The following is a 22,531-nucleotide window of genomic DNA, read 5'->3' on the forward strand; positions in this document are numbered from 1 at the left end:
CTGCACTGCTAAAAAAAAAAAAAGCTTCTGTGGGGGCTTAACAATAAATCCTCCTTCTTAAGGAGACATTACCTCCTCTATTTCCTACACATTTTGAAATATGATGGTAAATATGCTGAGCATTACATTGTGCTGAGTCCTCACGCACGACACCGCATAATCCTTACCCCACCTTTCTGGTGTGGGGATTGTTACTGTCATCATTTCCCAGATGAGGACACAAAGGCCCAGAGACAGCAATGACTTTGCAAGGTCACACAGCCAGGAAGATGCAGACCCAATGTTTAACCCAAAGTCCAGCTGACACTAGAGTGTGTTCTCATAGCCCTGGCCATCTCCCTCCCACAGGACCTAGGACAGGGCCTGTGGCAAGGGGTCAATTTAATCTCATGGTGAACACAGGAACCCACGCCAAAACGTGAACCCTGGAAATCCCTTGACCAACTCCTTCCTCTTGCGCCAGAAGCCACCCCTTGTGGTGAAGACACTTCCTGAAGTGTCAATCAAGAGAAGCAGAAACAGCCTTGTCCACAGGCCCTGCCGCAGACCCCAGCAGCCCACCAGAGAGCAGAACAGAAGCCAATCCTGGGCACGGAGGGTGGTGTGTGCCCCTCGCCATGCCCACCCCTGCCTGCCTGGACCCCTTGCTTCCCTGCTTCCTGCTGCTGGTGCTGCTCCTTGTCCTCCCTGGTAAGTAGGATCCGGAACAGACCAGGATCCACCCCCTGGCGGGTCCCGGAGAAGGAAGCAGGGGAAGCTGGGAACTATCTTGGCCCCAGCAGCGCAGACCCAGATTCCCCAGCAGCTACAACTTCTCAGGGGGCAGCACAGTAGAGTGGCTTGGCACCCGGGCTCTGGACTCACGCCCGGGGGCTCTGGCTTGAACACTCTGTGCCCATGTCACATGCCACAGCTCTGGTGGCTTCAGGAAACAGGGTGCTAAAAAAACCCTTCTCTAGGGATGTTGTATTGAATATACACATAGCGAGACTCAGCTATTTAACTCATCAAAATGAAATGTAGGGTCTCTCGTTCAAAATCAAGTAACTTACATTCTTTCTTCCTTTCTTTCTTACTCTTTTTTTAATTAGAAAGGTTGTGGGTTTACAGAGTTCCCATATACCACCCTATTATTAACATCTTGCATTGTTATGGTACATTTGTTACAACTGATGAAAGCACATTTTTATAATTGTACTATTAATTATACTCCATCATTTAACTTACAGTTCACTGTGTTATGCGGTTCCATGGATTTTTTTTTAAAGTCATTTTCTTTCTGAGCCTCAGATTTTCCCCTCTGTAAAATAGGGCCAATAATATACACCACCTCATGACTTCATTAAGAAGAGCTGACAAGAGAGTGCATGTAAAGTACCTGGCACAACATAAAGACTGAATAATTGTTGGCTGATATTATTCTCATATGTTTCTTCTAATTCAGAGTCAGGCTGATTTAACTCCTGAGTCTCGGAACTCCTGGGTACGGCTCAGGACTCTGACCCATGAGGCAGGATGCTTGGGCCTTGGTGGGTTCAATGTTTTTTCTGTCCATCTGGACCCCTGCCCCACACCCTACTGAGGTCTCTGTTCTGTTTATCACACCTTGGGCTCTCCAGGACAGGCACCCTGAGAAGATACCCTGAGGGGACGCAGGTGTGGAGCCAGACCAGATGCTCCCTCGCTCGCTGGCTACGTGACTTGGAACACCAGTTCACTTCTCTGAGCTGGTTTTCACCATTGTAAAATATGAGTCATAATTGCATTCACTCATTCCACGAGGATTTTTGAGTGTCCGTGATTATTTAAGCACCAAGCTAGGAAATCATACATAAACTACCCAGAATCAAAAACATTCAAAATGTCTTTGAAAAATATCCATTTTTTACCAGGCTTCTAAAAGGAAGTCCCTCAACAGGGACATGAAAGGCGTGGGTGTGGGGAGGGGAGCAAATGAGAAAGAGAAGGGAAAGGAGGCTCAGCGCTGTGGGGAAGAAGCTGACCCAGCTTCCAGACGAGGCAGAGACAAAGCTCCCAGGACACTTCCTAGAGTCCATGGGACACACGGAAGGAGACTGAGGAAGGGAGAGTGTGGGGAAAGGGGTCGGGCGCAGGGCCTGATTGGCATCTCCACTTTCTTCCCTTGGTGTTTCATTCCCCCAGCCTCACCCCCAGCACGGGTTCCTACTCTTCACTCCCTACCGCCCCTCCTCCATTGATTCCTCCTTTCCCACCCTAACCACCACACACACATACAACCGTCCAAAAAAAAATTTTTTTTTTAGGTACTGGGCTAGGGATTGAACCCAGGACCTCGTATGTGGGAAGCCAGCACTCAGTCACTGACCCACATCGGCTCCGCTTTTTTTTTTTTGAAAGTACAATTATCAAGATACAATTAACAAACAATAAACTGTACATATTTAAGTGTTCAATTTGATGTTTTGACATATGTATATACTTGTATATCACTAAAGTCAAGATAGTGAGCTTCTCCAACACCCACAAAAGTTTCCTTGTGATTTTTTTCCTTTCACTCTGCCTTGTCTTCAGGCAACCAATGATCAACTTTCTATTGCTATAGATCAATTTGCAATTTCAAGAATTTTAAGTAACTAGAATCATATAATATGTACTCTTCCTCCCTGGCTTCTTTCACTCAACATAATCACTTTGAGATTTAGCTGTGTTGTTGCATACATCAATAGTTCATTCCTTTTCATTGCTAAGTAGTATTCCATTGGATGGTTAGGCCACAGTCTGTTTTATCAACTCATTTGCTTGCAGTTTAGGGTTAATACAAAGAAAGCTGCTGTGAGCATTCACATACAAGTCTTTTTGAAGACATATGCTTTCATTTCTCTTGGGAAAATATCTAAGGAGAGAAATACTAATTATTATAGTAGGTGCATGCTTAGCTTTATAAGACACTGCCAAACTGTTTTCCAAAGAGGTGGTAACATTTTAGATTCCCATCAACAGTGTATGAGAATTATAGCTCCTCCACATCCTCTCCAACACTTGGGAAGGTCAGACATTTTAATTTTAAAACCATTCCATAAGTGTGTACCAGCAATTCATTTTAATTTATATTTCCCTGGGGAGTAAATGTGTTCATGCACATCTTCTTTGGTGAAGTGTCCACATTTTTTGCTTATTCTTAATTGTTTTTCTCATCATTGAGTTTTTTTTTTTTTTTAAGATTTATTTTTTATTTATTTCCCTCCCCCTCAGTTGTCTGCCCTCTGTGTCCATTCGCTGTGTGCTCTTCTGTGACCACTTCTATCTTTATCAGCGGCACGGGAATCTGTGTTTCTTTTTGTTGCGTCATCTTGCTGCGTCAGCTCTCCGTTGTGCGATGCCATTCCTGGGCAGGCTGCACTTTCTTTCGGGCTGGGCGACTCTCTTTACGGAGCGCACTCCTTGCGCGTGGGGCTCCCCTGCGTGGCAGGGCACTCCTTGCGCGCATCAGTACCGCACATGGGCCAGCTCCACACGGGTCAAGGAGGCCCGGGGTTTGAACCTCGGACCTCCCATGTGGTAGACGGATGCCCTAACCACCAGGCCAAGTCCACTTCCCCTCATCATTGAGTTCTGAGAGCTGTTTATATGTTCTGGATACAAGTCTTTTGTGAGATACATGCATGTGTGTCTATATCATATATATGCTCATATATGATATATTCATCTTCTGTGGCTTGTCTTTTCATTCTTTTACCAGTATCTTTTGATCAGCAGGTGTTCATAATTTTTATGAAGTTCAATTTATCAATGTGTACTTTCATGGATCATGATTTTGGTGTCATATATAAGAAATCTTTGCCTAACCCTGGTTACTAAGTGTTTTTCCTATGATTTCATCTGGAAGTTGTATAGTTTTACAGTTTACATTTAGATTTGATGAGTTTTGAGTTCATTTTTGTATATGGTGCAAGGCGTAAGTCAAAGTTTGCATATGGATTTCCAATTGTTCTCTCACCATCACTGAAAAGATTCCCTTTTCTTTACTGAATTACCATTGCACCTTTGTAGAAAATCGGTTGGTGATATAGTTGGACTAATTCTAGACTCTCTATTCTGTTTTATAGATATTTTTGTCTGTCTTTGCACTGTAGTACACTGTATTAATTACTATAGTTTTATAATAAGTCTTGAAACCAGATAGTTTTCTCCAAACTTGTTTATAGGTTTCAAATTGTTTTGGCAATTGTAAGTTTGGCTAGTCTAGGAATTTTTTAATAAGTTTGTAAATTTCTGGGGTTTCAATAGGGATTTCATTGAATCTATTGATCTATCTGAGGAGAATTAACATAATATCAACATTGAGTAGTCCAACACATAAATGTATATAGCTCTCCATTTAATTTAAGTTTCTTATTTTCATTTCTCTCAGCAATATTTTCAAAGTTTTTAATTTCAAGTCCTTCACACTTTTTGTCATATTTTCCCTAAGTATTTCCTATTTTTTATTATATTGCTAATAGTAATTTAATTTCAATTTCCAGTTGTTTGTTGCTAATTTATAGAAACACAAAAAAATTTTATAGGGATCTTCATCCTGCAACCTTGCTAAATTCACATATTAGTTCTAGTAACTTTTTGGTTTCTTTGGTTTTCTCTATTTTTTGTTTTCTATTTATTGATTTCTAATCAGATCTTCATGTTTTCCCTTTCTTAAACCTAATTTGCGCGTACTTTGTGATTTTTTTCTAGACTTTTAAACTAGAAACCGAGTTCATTGATTTAAACCCTTTTATCCTAACAGTCTTTAAGTACTATAAATTTCCTCCTATTTTAGTGGCATCCCACAAATTTTAATATGTTGGGTTTTTTTTAATTCAGTTCAAAATGCTAACATCCCTTTTTATTTCTCTTTTGACCCATGTGTTATGTAGAAATATATTATCTAGTTTCCAAATATCTTGGGGGTTTCTGTACATATTTCTCTTGTAGATTTCTAATTTTATTCCATTGTGCTCAGAGAATAAGCTTTGTATGATTCAAGTCCTTTTAAATGTATCAAGACTTTTCTGTGACTCTGAATATGGTCTATCTGGGTAAATCGTCTTTGTGCCCTTTGAAAAGAATTGTATATCCTATGTTAGTGAGGGAGTGTCATGTTCTATAAATATCATTATCTATTAGATTAAGTAGGTTGAGAGTGTTGTTCAAGTCTTCTATATCCCTTTTGATTTGCTGTCTACCTGATCCATTAAATATTGAAAGAGGCTGCTGAAATCTCAGACAATAATTGTGCATTTGTCTATTTCTCCCTGTATATCTATTGGTTTGATTTCCTGTTATTTTGAAGTTCTGTTATTTGAAATGTAAACATTTAGGATTTTCATGTCATCTTAATTAAAGGACTCCTTTATCTTATGAAAAACGTTTTTTATCCCTGGTTATATTCTTTGCTCTAAAATGTACTTTGTCCAATATTACTATCACTTTCTTTTGATTAGTGTATATCATTTCCCACTCTTTCACTTTTAACTTTTCAGTGTCTTTATGTTTAAAGTGTACTTCTTGTAGGTAACATATCCTTGGGTCTTCCTGTTTTAACCAATCTGACAATCTTTGACTTTAACTTTAGATGTTGTTTTAGTTTTCTGGCTACTAAAACAAATACCATACAATGCTTTTGCTTAAACAATGGATCACAGTTTTGAGGCTAGGAGAAGTATAAAACTGAGGCTTCAGCAAGGCAATGCTTTTTCTCAGAAGAGTGTGGCATTCTGGGGCTGACTGCCAATGATTGTTGGTCCTTGGCTTGCCTGTCACATGACAATGCACATGGCGGCCTCTCCTGGCTTCTTTCTCCTTATGACTTTCATTCTTCCTGTAAAGGACTTTAGAAATCTGGATTATAGCCCAACATGATTCAGCTGGGCTCCACCTTAACTGAAGCAAAATCTGGAAGAGATTTTATTTACAATGGGTCCACACCCAACAGAATGCAGACCAAGACTAAGAATATGTCCAACCTGGGTACACAGTTCAAGCCACCACAGGTGTTCAGATCATTGACATTCAATGTGATTTTTGAAATGATAAGTTTTACATCTATTGTCTTCCTATTTATTTTCTATTTGTCCTATTTTTCTTTGTAACCTTTTCCTCTATTTTTATGACTTCTTTTAGAAATCAAAAATTTTATGATTCCATTTTATTGCCTTTATTGGCTTAACTATGACTCTTTGTTTTACATTTTAGTGGTTGCTTTAGGATCTATAGTACACATATATTTTAATTTATCACAGTCTACCTTTAAGTGATATTATAGCACTTCATGCATGTTAGAAAACCCTTACAATACTATATTCTATTATCCCCCTCCCAGCCTTTATCATAACATTGTCATGGCTTTTACTATTATATGTGTTGTAAACCTCACAATACATTATTAATTTGTTAAAACCATTAATTATCTTTTAAAGATATTTAAAATAGAAAAGAACATATATATTTTTATTGAAATAGAACTCACATACCATAAAATTCATCTATTTAAAGTGTATGATTCAGTGGTTTTTAGAATATTCACAGGGTTGTACAACTATCACCACCATTTAACTCCAAAACCTTTCCATAATCTCAAAAAGAAAATCCATATCCATTAACAGTCACTCCCCATCCACCCACACTACCCACCCACTCAGTCCCCGGCAACCACTAATCTACTTTCTGTTTCTGTGAATTTACCTATTCTGGACTTTAATCTTTCATATAAATGGAATCATAAAATATATGGCCTTTTGTGTCTTTCTTCTTTCACTTAGCATACTGTTTTCAAAGTTCTTCCATGTTGTAGCATGTATCAGTAATTCATTTCTTTATATGGCAAAAAAAAAAAATTCCATCGTATGGCTACACCACTTTGTTTATCCATTCATCAGTTGATGGGCAAAGAACCCATTTCACAGCAAATGATGTGCAGGAATGGACACATGCCCATGGAATTCACTGGTCTTACCATGTTCCCCATCACCCTGAAGCAGCTGGATTGATAGAATGGTGAAATGGCCTTTTGAAGGCTCAATTACAGCACCAACTAAGTGGCAATACCTTGCAGGCCTGGAGCAATGTTCTCCAGGAGATTGTGAGTGCTCTAAATCAGCATCCACTTTATGTTGCTGTTTCTCCCATAACCAGGATTCATGAGTTCAGGAATCAAGGGGTAGAAATGGCAGTGGCACCACTCACTATTACCTGTAGTGACCCACTAGTGTCCCTGCAACCTTAAGCACTGCTGGTCTACAGGTCTTAGTTCCAAAAGGAGGAGTGTTACTACCAGAGAACACAAAAATGATTCAATTGAACTGGAAGTTAAGACAGCCACCTGGCCACTTTTTTTTTTACCTCTGAAATAAAAGGCAAAGAAGAGAAGTACTGTCCTGGCTGGGATGATTGAGCCTCACTACCAAGGGGAAATAGGACTGCATCTACATAATGAGGGTAAAGAAGAGTTTGCCTGAAATACAGGAGATCCTCTAGGGTATCTCCTAGTACTGACATGCCCTGTGATTAAAGTTAATGGAAAATTGCAACAACTCAATCCAAGCAGGACTAACAATGGCCAAGAATCTTCAGGAATTAAAGTTTGGATCACCCCACCAGGCAAAGAACCATGGCTAGCTGAAGTGCTTGCTGAAGGTAATGGAAACATGGAATGGGTAGTAGAAGAAGATAGTGATAAATATGAACTTCAACCACGTGACCAGTTACAGAAACAAGGACTGTAACAGTCATGAATCTTTCTTCCTTGCTTCATTATGAGCATGATTGTATATGCACACAAAACGGATCTTTGTTTTCTTCCCCAACCTTTTCCCTTATCATATGACAAGTTGTATTGGTTTCATGTCATAATATTTAAGGATGTCAAGTTTAAGAGTGAGTATTACCCAAGGACTTGCACCTTATTCTGTAGGGAATTAATGCATTTCTGGTTGTACACAGGAGAGTTGAACATTGTTAGGCAGAAACATATATATATATTCATATCTGTTATTGTTTTTACTTAGAAACTAAGTACGGTTTAAGGTCATATGTATGGCTGCTGAGTTGACAAGGGGTATACTGTGATGGGTAGGCTAATGTATCAACTCAGCCAGGTAATCGTGCCCAGTTGTTTTGTTAAGCAAGCACTGGGTTAATTGCAATACAAGGACATTTATGGGCTTTAGTCATCAGTGATTTTGGCTGATTACATCTAGGCTCAGCCAGGGAGATTGCTGTCAGCATTGAGTGATGCTTTATCCAATCAGATGAATGCGTTAAAAGGGAAAGTGATTTCAGCATTCAGAGAGAATTTCCTAGCTCTTCGTTGGACAGCCAACATCTCCCAGAAACTCATCAAGGACCTTCACTGGACTTTCTTCTGAACCCCTAGTTTGCAGCCTGCCTGTGGAACCTGGACTTGCACATCCCCACGGTCATGTGAAAGACTCCATAAAATCTCATACTGTTTACAGATATCTCCTGTTGATTCTCTTTCCCTAGAGAACCCTGACTAATACAGCTTATTTTCACTGTTTTTGACTATTATTAATGCTGCTGTGAAAATTCATGTAGAATATTTTGTAGGAACATGGTTTTTGTTTTTTTTTTTAATTAATAGATCACAAGGAATGTTACATTAAAAACATAAAAAAACAAAAACCATAAGAGGTTCCCACATAACCCACTCCCCACACCCCACCACATCATTTTTGTAAACTGTATTTTTTGAAGATATATACATCACAAAAAAAAGTTACACTAAAAAATATAAGAGGTTCTTGTATACTCCCCACCCCCCACTCCACTCCTCCCACACCAACAACCTCCTCCATCACTGCAGCACCCTCATCGCACTCAGTGAACATATTTTGGGGCACTGCTGCACTACACAGATAATAGTTTACCCCGTAGTTCGCACTCTCCCCCAGTACATTAGTGGGTTATGGTAGGACATATAAAGTCCAGCTTCTGACCCTGCAATATCATTAAGGCAACTTAAAATCCCAAAAACACCCCCACATCACATCTCTTCTACCCTCTCCCTGCCCTCAGCAACTACTGTGGCCACTTTCTCCACCTCGACGCTAAAATTTCTTCTATTACTCATCACAATAGTTTTTTTTTTTTTAAAGATTTATTTCTTTATTATTTAATTTCCCCCCCTCCCCTGGTTGTCTGTTCTTGGTGTCTATTTGCTGCGTCTTGTTTCTTTGTCTGCTTTTGTTTCTTTGTCCGCTTCTGTTGTCGTCAGCGGCACAGGAAGTGTGGGCGGCGCCATTCCTGGGCAGGCTGCACTTTCTTTTCACGCTGGGCAGCTTTCCTCACGGGCGCACTCCTTGCGCGTGGGGGCTCCCCCATGCGGGGGACACCCTTGCGTGGCACGGCACTCCTTGCGCGCATCAGCGCTGCGCATGGCCAGCTCCACACAGGTCAAGGAGGCCCGGGGTTTGAACCGCGGACCTCCCATATGGTAGACGGACGCCCCAACCACTGGGCCAAAGTCCGTTTCCCCACAATAGTTTTATAGTAGAATATCAGTAAGTCCACTCTAGTCCATATTTTATTTTATTCCTCCATTCTGTGGATCCTGGGATGGCGATGTCCCCTCCACATCTAGATCAGGAGGGGGCTTAGATTCCACATGGATGATGGATGCAATTCCTCTACTTACAGTTGTTGGCACTCTTGATTCCCTGGTGTGGTGGTTGACCATCTTCACCTCCCTGTTAGCTGACCTGGGTAACACACAACGAACATGTTTTTGACTCTTCTGGTTATATACCTAGAAGTGGAATTGTTGGGTCGTCTGATTAATCTATGTTTTATTTTAGAAGGAATACTAAACTGTGCCATGCAACTGCACAGTTTATATTCATACCAGCAATGTATAAGCATTTCAATTTCTTCACATCCTACTTATTATCAATTTATTGATACTTGTTATTATCAACAGCAGCTGCTGCTGCTGCTGTTGTTTTTATTATAACCATCCTAGTGCATATGAAGTTGCATCTCATTGTGGCTTTGATTTGCATTTCTCTACTGACTAATGATTCTGTGTATCATTTCATGTGCTTATGGGCCACTTGTCCATCTTTTGTGGAGAAATGTCTATTTAAGTCCTTTGCCTATTATTTAATTGGGTTGATATCTTTTCATTGTTGACTTGTATGAATTTTTTATGTATTCTCAATACTAAGCCTTTAGCAGACAAATGAATTTCAAATATTTTCTCTCCGTTCTGTGGCTTGTATTTTCACTTTTCACAATAGTGTCCTTTGACACAAAGTTTTAAATTTTTATGAAGTCCAATTTATCTATTTTTTTTTTAAGATTTATTTATTTACTTAATTCCCCCCCCCTCCCCTGGTTGTCTGTTCTCTGTGTCTATTTGCTGCCTCGTTTCTTTGTCCACTTCTGTTGTCGTCAGCGGCACGGGAAGTGTGGGTGGCGCCATCCCTGGGCAGGCTGCACTTTCTTTCGCGCTGGGCGGCTCTCCTTACAGGTGCACTCCTTGCGCGTGGGGCTCCCCTACGCGGGGGACACCCCTGCGTGGCGCGGCACTCCTTGCACGCATCAGCGCTGCGCATGGGCCAGCTCCACACGGGTCAAGGAGGCCCGGGGTTTGAACCGTGGACCTCCCATGTGGTAGACGGACGCCCTAACCACTGCGCCAAGTCCGTTTCCCTATCTATTTTTTTCTTGTTGCTTGTGCCTTAGAGGTTATATCTAAGAAATGATTACCTAAACCAAACCAAGTTCATGAAGATTTACATTTCTTCTAAGATTTTATAGTTTTAACTCTTACGTTTAGGGATTTAGTTCATTTTTAGTTAGTTTTTATATAATATATGAGGAAGGGGTTCAGATTCATTCTTGAGCTTGTGGCTATTTGGTTATCCCAGCAGAGTTTTGGAAAAAGCTATCCTTTCTCCATTGAATTGTCTTGACACACTTCTCAAAAGTCAATTGACCATAGATACAAGTGTTTATTTCTGGACTTTTGATTCTCTTCCATTCATCTATATGTCTGTCCTAATGCCAGTAACACAATGCCTTGTTTATTGTAGCTTTTAGTAAGTTTTGAAATCAGGAAATGTTGGTTCTCCAACTTTGTTTTTTTTGCAATTGTTTTTGCTATTTTGGGTCCCAAGCATTTCCATACGAATCTTTTGGTCAACTTATCAATTTCTGCATAAAAGGGAAGCTGGAATTTTAATGGTTATTTCATTGGATCTGTAGATAATTTTTGGGAATAGTGTCATTTTAACAATATTAAATCTCTGGGCCATGAACATGGGGTATCTTCCATTTATTTAGATATCCTTTAATTTCTTTCAGCGGTGTTTTGTACCTTCCAGTGTACAAGTCTGTATCTCCTTGGTTAAATTTATTCCTAAGTATTTTATTCTTCTTGATGCTATTGTCAATAGATTTTTTTCTTATTTTCATTTTAGGATTATTTATTGCTAGCGTGTGTGTGTGTTTATATATATATATATGTATATATATAAAAAACAACTGATTTTGTATGTTTTCCTTGTGTCCTGCAACCTGGTTGAACTCTCTTTTTTTTCAGCTCTAATAGGTTTTTGTAGATTTATTGGGGTTTTCTATATATAAGATCATGACATTTACAAACAGATAGTTTAATTCTTCCTTTCAAATCCCGATGCCTTTTATTTCATTTTCTTGCCTAATTTCCCTGGCGAGAACTTGCACTGCAGTGCTGGCTAGAAGTAATAAGAGTATACATTTCCTTGTACTGTTCTTGATCTTAGGGGAAAAACATCCAATCTTTTGCCATTAATTGTGATGTTAACTGTAGGTTTTTCATAGATGCCCTTTATCAGGTTGAGGGAATTCCCTTCTATTACTAGTTTCTTCAGTGTTTCTTATCTTATAGGATGGAGAGTTTTGTCAAATGCTTGTTCTGTGTCTATTGAGTTAATCATGTGAGACTTTTCCTCTTTATTCTATTAATATGATGCATTATATAACACTGATTTTTGTATGTTAAACCAAGATTACATTTCTGGCATAAATTCTACTTGGTCATGGTTTATAATCCTTTTTTTTTTTATTGATTTTGTAAAAATATTACATTAAAAAAATATATATGAGGTCCCATTCAACCCCACCACCCCCACCCCACCACTCCCCCCCCAGCAACATTCACTCCCATCATCATGACACATCCATTGCATTTGGTAAGTACATCTCTGGGCATCTCTGCACCTCATGGTCAATGGTCCACATCATGGCCCATACTCTCCCCCATTCCATCCAGTGGGCCCTGGGAGGATTTACAATGTCCGGTGATTGCCCCTGAAGCACCATCCAGGGCAACTCCAAGTCCCAAAGGCGCCTCCACATCTCATCTCTTCCTGCCATTCCCCATACCCATCAGCCACCATATCCACTTTTCCCACTCCAATGCCACCTTTTCTCTGTGGACCTTGGATTGGTTGTGTCCGTTGCACCTCTATGTCAAGAGGAGGCTCAGATTCCACATGGATACTGGATGCAATCCTCCTGCTTTCAGTTGTAGGCACTCTAGGCTCCATGGTGTGGTGGTTGTCCTTCTTCAACTCCATCTTAGTTGAGTGAGGTGAGTCCAATAAATCCGATTGTAGGAGCTGGAGTCTGTTGAGGCTCAGGGCCTGGCTATCATATTGTCAGTCCAGAGATTCAAATCCCCTAAATATATCTTAAACCCCAACACCAACTACAATTCCAGTAAAGAAGCATGAAAGTCTTATGAAAAGAGATCCCATCTGAGTCCAGTTTCATCACGCAGAAACACCAGCTCCAAAGTAGGGCCATCTGACATGGCAGTGAACCCCATCTGCCATGACCATAGAACCCGTGGGTCTCTTTAGCCCTCCAAGGAACCAATACCTGGGGATTGTATCTACTTTATCTGTCTCTTAGACTCTGCTCAGTTGTGCATAAGGGCAATCCTTCTGACAGCCTCCAGACTCTTTTTTAGAGACTCGTAGCCATATAAACTCATTTCTCCTTTCCTTTTCCCCCTTACATTAGGTCAAACAGCATTTTAAAGTCATGTTATTATATGTAGACAGGGATATTCTGCTGATCCGCATCGAACCTTCAATTCAAGGTCATTTTCCAGTTGCATCATCAGTTGGTAGTTGATAGTGATCCCTCGGTGCCAGGGAGGCTCATCCCCGGGTGTCATGTCCCATGCTGGGGGGAAGGCTATAATCCTTCTTATATGCTGTGAGATTCAGTTTGCTAGTATTTTGTTGAGGATTTTTGCATTTATGTTAATAGGGATCCTGGCCTGTAGTTTACTTTTGATGTGTGTCTGGTTTTGGCATTAGGGTAATACTGACCTCATGAAATGAGTTGGGAAGATTTCTCTCCACTTTTTTTTTTTATTTTTATTTTTTTCTTTCTTGTTATTTATTTATTAAGATTTATTTTTATTTATTTCTCTCCCCTCCCCCCCCATTGTCTGCTCTCTGTGTCCATTCACTGTGTGTTCCTCTGTGACCGCTTCTATCTTTATCAGTGGCATGGGAATCTGTGTCTCTTTTTGTTGCGTCATCTTGCTGCATCAGCTCTCCGTGTGTGCAGCGCCATTCCTGGGCAGGCTGAACTTTCTTTTGTGCTGGGCGGCTCTCCTTACAGGGCACACTCCTTGCACATGGGGCTTCCCTATGTGGGGGACACCCCTGCGTGGCACAGCACTCCTTGCACACATCAGCACTATGCATGGGCCAGCTCTACACGGGTCAAGGAGGCCCAGGGTTTGAACCGTGGACCTCCCATGTGGTAGACGGACACCATATCCATTGGGCCAAGTCTGCTTCCCTCCACTTGTTTTTGTTTGTTTGTTTGTTTGTTTTTTGGAAGAGTTTGTGAAGAGTTGGTGTTAATTATTCTCCAAACATTTGGGGAAATTCACCAATGAATTCACCTAGTCCCAGGCATTCTTTGTGGCAAGTTTTTATTACTAACTCTATCTCTTTTCTTTTTATAAATCTACTCAGACTTTCTATTCCTTCTTGAGTCTGTTTGGTAGTTTGTATCTTTCTAGGAACTTTTCTGTTTCTTTTGGTTATCTAATTTTTTGGCTACAAGTGTTCATAGTATTCCCTCACAATCCTTTTTTATTTCTATAAGGTTGCTAGATCTCTTTATACCTGATTTTAATAATTTGCATCTTCTCTCCTTTTTGCTTAGTCAATCTAGCTAAAGGTTTGTCAATATTCTTGATCTTTTCAAAGAACCGATTTTTGGTTTCACTGATATACTCTGTTGTTTTTCTATTCCCTATTTCATTTCTTTCCAATCTAATTTTAATTATTTCCTTCCTCTAGTTGTTTTGGATTTAATTTGTTCTTATTTTTCTAGTTTCTTAAGCTTTAAGATTAGGTTATTGATTTAATATAGGCATTTACAGCTATAAATTTCTCTCTGAGTACTGTGTTCACTATATCCCTTAAGTTTTGGTATGTGGTGTCTTCATTTTCACTCATCTGAAAGCATTTTCTAATTTAACTTGTGATTTTTTCCTTTGACCCATTTGGTTATTAAGGAATGCATATTTGAGGTCCACATATTTGTGAGTTTCCAATATTTTTTTCTGTTTTTCATTAGTAATTTCATTTTATTATGTTTGGAGAGCATATTTCCTATTATTTCTGTCCTTTCAAAATTATTGAGATTGTTATTTGGCTTCACCAACATCTAGTCTATCCTGGAGAATGTTCTATGTGTACTTGAGAAGAATGTTTATTCTATTGTTGTTGGTTGGAATGTCCTACAGATGTTAGTTCTAGTTGGTTTGTAGTATTGTTCAAGTCTTCTATTTCCTTAATGATCTTCTGTCTAGTTGTTTATTCCATTATTAAAAGTAAGGTGTTGAAGTTTCCAACTATCATTGTTAAACTGTCTATTTCTCTCTTTAGTTCTGTCACTTTTTGCTTCAGGTATTTTAGAGCTTTCCTGTTAGATGAGGATATGTTTATAATGCAGTATCTTCTTGATAGATTGACCCCTTTTAACATTATAAAATGTCCTTTTTGTCTCTAGTAGCAATTTTTTCTTAAAAGTCTATTTTGTCTGGTATTAGTAAAGCCACTCAAGCTCTTTTGGTTACTGTATCATTTTGCATCCTTTTACTTCCAACCTCTTTGTCTTTGGATCTAAAGTGAGTGTCCTTGCAGTGGATGTGTGGCAATGATGGAAGAGGTTGTTGATGTGGGAGGGGTGGGGGGTATTAGGGGACCTCATATTTTTTTAATGTAACATTTAAAAGAAAATAAAGAATAAAAAAATAAAAAAACTAAAGTGAGTGTTTTGTGTACATTATATACTTAGATCGTTTTTTTTCCATTCTGCCAATTTCTGCCTTTTGAATTGGAGAGTTTAATCTATTTCTATTTAGTGTAATTACTGATAAGGTAAGGTTTACTTCTGCTATTTTAATATTCGTTTGTGTATGCCTTTATATCTTTTTGTTCCTTAACTCCATCACTGCCTTCTTTTGTGTTTAATAGACATTTCCAGTGTGTCATTTTAACTTTTTTGTTGAGAAAACTTATTCATCCATGTTGATGCCATTTATGTACTCAGCATTCTCTTGTGTAAATCCATATTTCTCTCTGGCACCATCTTCTTTCTGCCTTTAACATTTATTATAGGGCAAATCTGAGCTTGTATGTCTAAAAAAGTATTTTTTTTTAAATTTTCACAAGGTATAGAATTCTACCTTAATCTGTTCTCTCTCTGCAACCAGACACCCCATCACCTCTTTCCCCTCCCTCTCCAACAACACCCCTCCCGTCTCTTAAGCAATTGTTTTTGGCTAGATAATGACTCTAAAATTTTAAGCTTTCTTCTTAGGGCTCCAAGTCATTCCTGATCAGTGCAAGGCCTTTCTACCTCTGTTTCAGGAGCCTCTGAAGAGAAGAATGAGAGTGAATGGCACGTGCTACAGCCCGAAGGCCCCATGCTGGTGGCAGAAGGTGAGACACTCCTACTGAGGTGTACAGTGGTCAACTCCTGGACTGATGACATGATTAAATGGGTCAAGGTGAGCAATCAAGACCAAAAGGAAATTTACAACTTCAAATACAGCTTCTCCTCCCGGGTGACACCTGTGACTGAAAAGACACTAGAGCTACTTAATTGGGATTATTCCATCCATATCCACAATGTCAGCAGGGAGGATGCTGGAACCTACTACTGTGTGAAGTTTGATGGCTTGAGTAAGCACCCAGAAAGGAAGCTTGGTGAGGGTACCCCAGTCCTCGTGAAGGGTGAGTACCAGGTCCTGGAGGACATAGCATCCTGCTCTAATATATCTCCCTATATCAGTAACCTTTATCCATAATAATACTGTATAGTACAAAATCTCAATGACATGCAACAAGTATTTATATCTCACTTTTGCATTTATGGGTTGGCTGAAGTGGCTCTCACATGTCTAATTCCAGGGCCCAGGCTGGAGAAGCAGCAACTCCTCAGGATATATTTTTCTCATGCAGATGGCAGAAGTACAAGAGGGCAAGCCCAACCACACTAGCACATTACAAGCCTCTACTCACATTATGTCTGCTAAAATCCCATCGGCTAAAACAAGTCATGTGATGTTTTAGTTTTCTAGGCAACTCAAAGCAGATCCTGTAAAATGGGTTTGGCTTAAACAATGGGAATTTATTTGCTTTTGAGGCTGGGAAAATGTCCAAATGAAGGCAATGCTTTCTTCCTGAAGACTGGCTGCTGGTGATCCTTGGCTACTCTGCCACAAGGCAAGGCACAAGGTGGCATCTGCTGGTCTTTCCTTTCTCTTACGGCTTCATTGTTTTCAGCTTCTTGCTACCCTGGCATGCTCTCTCTCTCCTCTTTCACTCTCCCCCACCCTCTCTCTGTATTCATTCCTTTTATAAAGAATTCCAGAAAGAAGACTAAGACCCATCCTGAAAGAGGTGGTGATACTTTAACTGAAGTAACCTTGCCAAAAGAGCCTACTTACAATGAGTCCACAGCCACAGGAATGGATTAAACTTAAGACCATGTCTTTCTGGGGTACATACAGCTTCAAACCACCACATATGGCTAAGTTCAAAGTCAAGGGACAAGAAATCCACTCTGCCCACCATGAGGCCATGCCAAGCATGTGGATGTACCATCCTCCTAGAGGAGAGGCAATAATTGGGACTGATGATTTAATGACTCACACTCCGCAAGTAATCAGTCATGGTATCTATAATTCCACCAATGGTGATGAGGGTGATGAAATCCCAGGTCTGTCATTCAATACAAGGTGGCCTTGAAGCAGTCACTTCAACTCTATACCGTTCAAGTTCTAAACTTGTAAAACAGGCAACATAATTCCTACTTTAAGAATCATTCATTTGATTAAATAAAAGAATGGATGTTTGTGAAACCTGTAGACTGTTTGACATGGAGAAGACCTGTGTGGAGTTCATTTTTACTTGATTCAAGCACTTCAACAAGCCTCCCGGACTCCTTCCAAACTATGTCCTACAGACAGACCTCTGGGTTTCCACTGTTGCTTGTAGTTTTTGTACTATCTCCACTCTCAGACTGGAAGCTTCTGCAAGGCAGTACATTTGTCTGTCTTGCTGAGCTTTCTTGTCCCTAAAAGTCCTAGCAGTGGCACATAGTAGGCATTCATGAATTCTTTATTGAATGAATCAACTAGCATATAATGAGGAGATATGAAAGGGGTGATTTGGGTGAAGAAATTAGGGAAGGGAGAAGGAAGGGAATGGGATATGAGGGAGGGAAGGAGTGGAAGAAGGAGGAAGAGAAGCAATACAAAAATGACCTTCTCTTTGGCTTCAGGAGCTGGGGACCCAGAGCCAGAGCTCTGGATTATCCAATCCCAGGAGTTGGAATCGGTGACCACTGGAGATGATGTCATTCTGAACTGCACAGTGCTTGGAGATGGTCCCCCTGGACCCATCAGGTGGTTCCGGGGGACTGGTCTGAGCCGGGAAGCCATTTACAACTTTGAAGGCCTCTCCCACCCCAGGGTGACAGCAGTCCAGACCTCCAATAGCGACTTCAGCATTCTCCTGCAAAATGTCTCCACTGAGGATGCAGGCACCTACTACTGTGTAAAGTTTCAAAGGAAACTCAACAGGCAATATCTGTCTGGCCAAGGTACCAGGCTGAGAGTGAAAGGTGAGACAGGAAACACTGGTGGGCTGGGAGGTGTAAAGAGAAGGGACCCACAAAGAACTTTTCACCACGTCCCAAGAAAGCTAACTGTTCTCAGTTTTCATGCCTTTGCATAAGCTGTTCCCTCTGCCTGGAATACTTTTTTCTTCTCTCTGAAGAACTCCTACTCATCCTTCAAGGCCTAGCACAAACAGACCCTCCTCTGTGAAACCTCCTCCCAGACAGAAATAGTCTTTCCCCATTCTGGACTCCTAAGCACTTTGTACAGACCATAAATGATTCAACAGACATCTACTGAGTGCCTGTTGTGTGTCTAGCACTAAGCTAGGTGCCAGGGACACCAAGATGAATAAGACGTCCTTACCGCAGAGATGCTCAAGCAGAGGGTCCAAATAGTCCATCATAGTTATAGAGTTTGCCTTGAGCCTCCACCCAATTAGAAATAGGCAGCCTCATCTCAGTGACCCCAGCTCTTAGGACAGGGGCTCAGGAAGTGGCAGGAGGGAAAGAAAAGGGGAAGTGTGAAAAAGCCTCTTTCCCCTTCCTTGCAGCAAAATCCAACTATTTCCAAGACACAGAATTTACTGATGCTTCTCCAACCAGGATCTCTCCAACAGGTGAGTGTACCTACCTCCAGTGGAGTTAACCAGCCCCCCACAGGCAATGTGTGTTTGGGGGGGAGGTGGGTCACAGATGCCATGGCACGGGAAGGGAACAGTCCCAGACGTCTCAGGCACATTTACCACCAAGGAAGTTCCCAAGACTCCATCTCACTGCAGAACCAGAGACCCAGAAAACCATGTTAAAGCTAAATCAAAGAAAGGGCTTTCTAATGGGCAGAGTTGTCTGTTCGGTGAACAGTCTTTCTTGAGAAGCAGTGAGTTCCCCGCTGTTCATGCATAACAGGACTGAAGAACATGAAGCCAGGCCTGGACTGACCCCCTTTCCAGCTGTGTGATCGTGGATGGGTTGCCCAGCTCCTTTGATTTCTGATGTCCTACTCCATGAACCAGGGGTGGAGGGTGGGGCTGGAGACCAGAAAGCCTGACTCACTGGTTCTGTTTGATTCCAGTGAGAACACACACTGCACACACTTGCACACACACGCCCAGAATTGCTTCTGGCACATCACCTGTTAACACTCAGGGGCACTCAATGTCTGGCGGAACCTGGGGGTAAAGACAATGAGATTAGACTCCCTAATCCTTGGCCCTATTTCTGCCATTCTTGGAAGCCAAAATCACTTGGATCCCATTGCTTCTTTGGTAAATCCCCTCCCTGCTCTGGACCTGTCTCCTCATCTATAAAAATGAGACAATTGTCCTCCTTTGTAGAAATGGGATAAGTTTAAATCAGGGCTTGGGACAAAGAAGCCAAGTAACCAATAAATGAAAGCATATATTTTTATTATTATCAGAGATCAGGGATGTGGACAAGATGATGACAAGTACAAGTGGATATTGTATAAGTCTCTCTGAGCCCGGGGGGGAGGGGGAGGCGTGTCTCTGATCTTCCCCAATCTAGAAAGGATATATAGCGCCAGAGGTTATTCAGCACCTGGGCTGGCCCCACCCATGGGGCACCAGTAAGAGGAGGCAGGTGTGGCTGTGGCCTGCCCACAGGGGTCCTGCCTGAGCCCCGCCTTGTGTCCCCCAGGCTTCCTGTTCACACTCATACTGGTGATCCTGGGGCTGAAGGCAGTGCTCTTGACCGCACTCCTGATGGTCCTGGCTGCCCACTGGAAGAGCTGGAAAGAAGACACCAAGACCCTAGACCCAGGAGAGCTGCGAGCACCACAGCCTGGGGCAAGCATCAGGAGTGAGGGGTCAGCTCTGGAGTGGGTACTCTGAGAAGAGCCAGGTCTCTTCAATCATTTCTCTACCTCCAGTCCCCAAGGCCTCATGATAAATGTCTAGATGCCTACACCTGCTTTTGTTTCACCCAGCCAGATCACCTGTGCCCTCCATTTACATTCTTCTCCTTCCTCTCTGTCTTTAGTAATATCCAAGCATAAGCAGGGCAGGCAATACAGGGCTCCTGGGTACTGAGACCCGGGATTACCTGATCTCACTGCTCCACAACCAGGTCCACATTCCAGACTGAAGCTAGAGAGAGGGAGTATTTCTCTCCCCTTTAAGGGCACATCGGGAATTTGCCCACCTCACTTGCCTCTCATTGGCTAGAATGGGAAATGGGAAATGTAGTCTTTATTCTGACAGCCATAGGCCCAGCTGAAATCTTCCACTAAAGTGCCAGAGGGTAGATGGTAAGGGGTAAAGGCAGCCCCTTACTTGCCACATGGAATAGCTACAGTTCTCAGCTGCAAGGGCATCTCTTCACGCCACCACCTTTGCTAGGTCAACATAAAGCAGGGTGGTTGTCCTCAAGCAGAGGCGACTTTGCCATGCCCAGGACTTTTGGCAATGTCTGAAGACATTTTTGATTGTCACGATTTGGGGGTATGAGTGTCATCTAGTAGGTTGAGGCCAGGGCTGCTGCTGAACCCCTCACAATACACGGGACATCCCCCACAACAAAGAATTATCTGACCCAAAGTGTCAGAAGGGCTGAGATTGAGAAGCCCCAGTGTAGGAGAACATGGGAGAATGTGAACACAGCCTGGAATCAGACCCTCCTGACTTCTAAGTATATCCATGCCCTCACTGTATGCCCTTAGCTAAGCCACTTCCCTTCTAGGACCCTCAAGGACAATGACATGCACGTCTCTGTACTGTGGAAAAGCCAATTCCAGCCACCGCTACCAAAGACCTACTATGGGGTACTTCTCTTTCTATGCCAGTTCTCATTAGCATCTACTAGCTGGAGAAGGAGATGAATCTGGGTGTCTGGAGTTGAAACAAACAGAAAATAAATTCGAAAAAAACACAATCCAGAGGAGACATTAATTTAGTTTGAGAATTGAAAAAAAAAATCATTAAATCACCAGACATCCGAGAATGTAGGCATGGGGGGACTGAATATGACTCCCAAAAGATGTTCACATCTTCATCCCTGGAACCTGTAAATGTTACCTTATGGCAAAAAAGGACTTTGCAGATGTGATTAAACAAAGCATCTTAAAATGGGGAAATTATCCAGGTGGGCCCAAGTGTTCTCACAAGAGGAAGGGGAAGAAGTTTTGACACAGAGGAGGAGGCCACGTAGCCACAGAGGCAGAGATCAGAGGGCTGCAGCCCCAAGCCAAGGAATGCTGGAGTACACCGGAAGCTGGAAGAGGGAGGGGACAGATTCTCCCCATGAGCCTCAGGAGGGAGGGCGGCCCTACCCACACCTTGATTTCGGCCCAGCGATAACTGACCTCAGACTTCTGGCCTCCAGAACCATGAGAAAAGAAGTCTCGATCATGTTGACCCACCAAGTTTGTGGTCATTTGTTACAACAGTAACAGAGACTAGGACTGCAAGGAGGCATGGAGGCGGGCCTGGGAAATAACTGGAGCTAGCGACTGACAGGGAGCTTCTCTCGCTCCATCTCCCTGCAAAGCTCCTCGCTCCACCAGGCTCTCGTGGTCTATTCCACGTCGCCCCGTCTGACCGCATCTCCCACCGCCACCCCTACGCTGGCTCTGCTCCTGCACCCACCTGAGCCTTGACCTCTAACTCCTTCAAGCCTCTGCTTGGCTGTTGCCTTCGAGAGGCCCCCTGGACCCACTCCATCCATGATGACACCTCCATTGCTCTCATTTCCCTTATGCAGTTCAGGGTCTCTTCATAGCACCTATTGCTACTGTGAGTGTGTGTGTGTGTGTGTGTGAGAGAGAGAGAGAGAGATGGTGTGAATGTACGTGTGTGTTTGTGTGACAGTGTGGGTGGGGGTATGTATTTATTTCCTTGGTGATTATTAGTTGTTACCAGAATTTGAGCTCCCTGAGGGAAAACCTGACTTTTCACCACGGTACCTCCTTTCATCCAACAAGAAATGGTTGAGAGTCTTATTGTCAGGCCCTATTCAGTGTGCTGAAAATAAAACAAAAAGTCTGCCCTCTCAGAGCTTGCCTCCTGCTGGAGAAGACAATGAGCAAGATATGTAATGTGCCACATGGTAATGTGCTGAGGGGTAATTCAGCAGGGTGAGGGAGACGGAGGGTGCTGGCACTAGGGGGAGGTGATGCTATTTTATTTAAGGCGATCAAAGAAGACTTCCCTGATATAGCCACATTCAAGCTGAGACCTGACAGAAATGAGGGAGGGTGGCCTGCAGATTTCTGGGAGAAGAGCTAATGGGCAGAAGAAACAGCAAGTGCAAAGGCCCTGAGGCAGGAGCGTGCTTGGCATGGCACAGGAATGACAAGCACCAAGCAGAGTGCTTAGCACATATTAGACCC

At 42.0% G+C, this 22,531-nt stretch overlaps 1 protein-coding gene across 1 annotated transcript; it reads left to right on the forward strand.

Annotated features, from left to right (window-relative positions):
- Positions 1–482: 482 nt before the first annotated feature.
- SIRPB2 (signal regulatory protein beta 2) lies at positions 483–22,185 on the forward strand. The gene is made up of 5 exons (XM_004463966.5): positions 483–690; positions 15,930–16,295; positions 17,848–18,189; positions 18,738–18,803; positions 19,843–22,185. Exons 1-5 carry the CDS (start codon positions 618–620, stop codon positions 20,034–20,036), a joined length of 1,041 nt encoding a protein of 346 aa, XP_004464023.2. The 5' UTR covers positions 483–617; the 3' UTR covers positions 20,037–22,185.
- The last annotated feature ends 346 nt before the right edge of the window (positions 22,186–22,531 follow it).

The sequence above is a fragment of the Dasypus novemcinctus genome, chromosome 24 (assembly GCF_030445035.2).
Source record: "Dasypus novemcinctus isolate mDasNov1 chromosome 24, mDasNov1.1.hap2, whole genome shotgun sequence".
Taxonomy (NCBI): domain Eukaryota; kingdom Metazoa; phylum Chordata; class Mammalia; order Cingulata; family Dasypodidae; genus Dasypus; species Dasypus novemcinctus.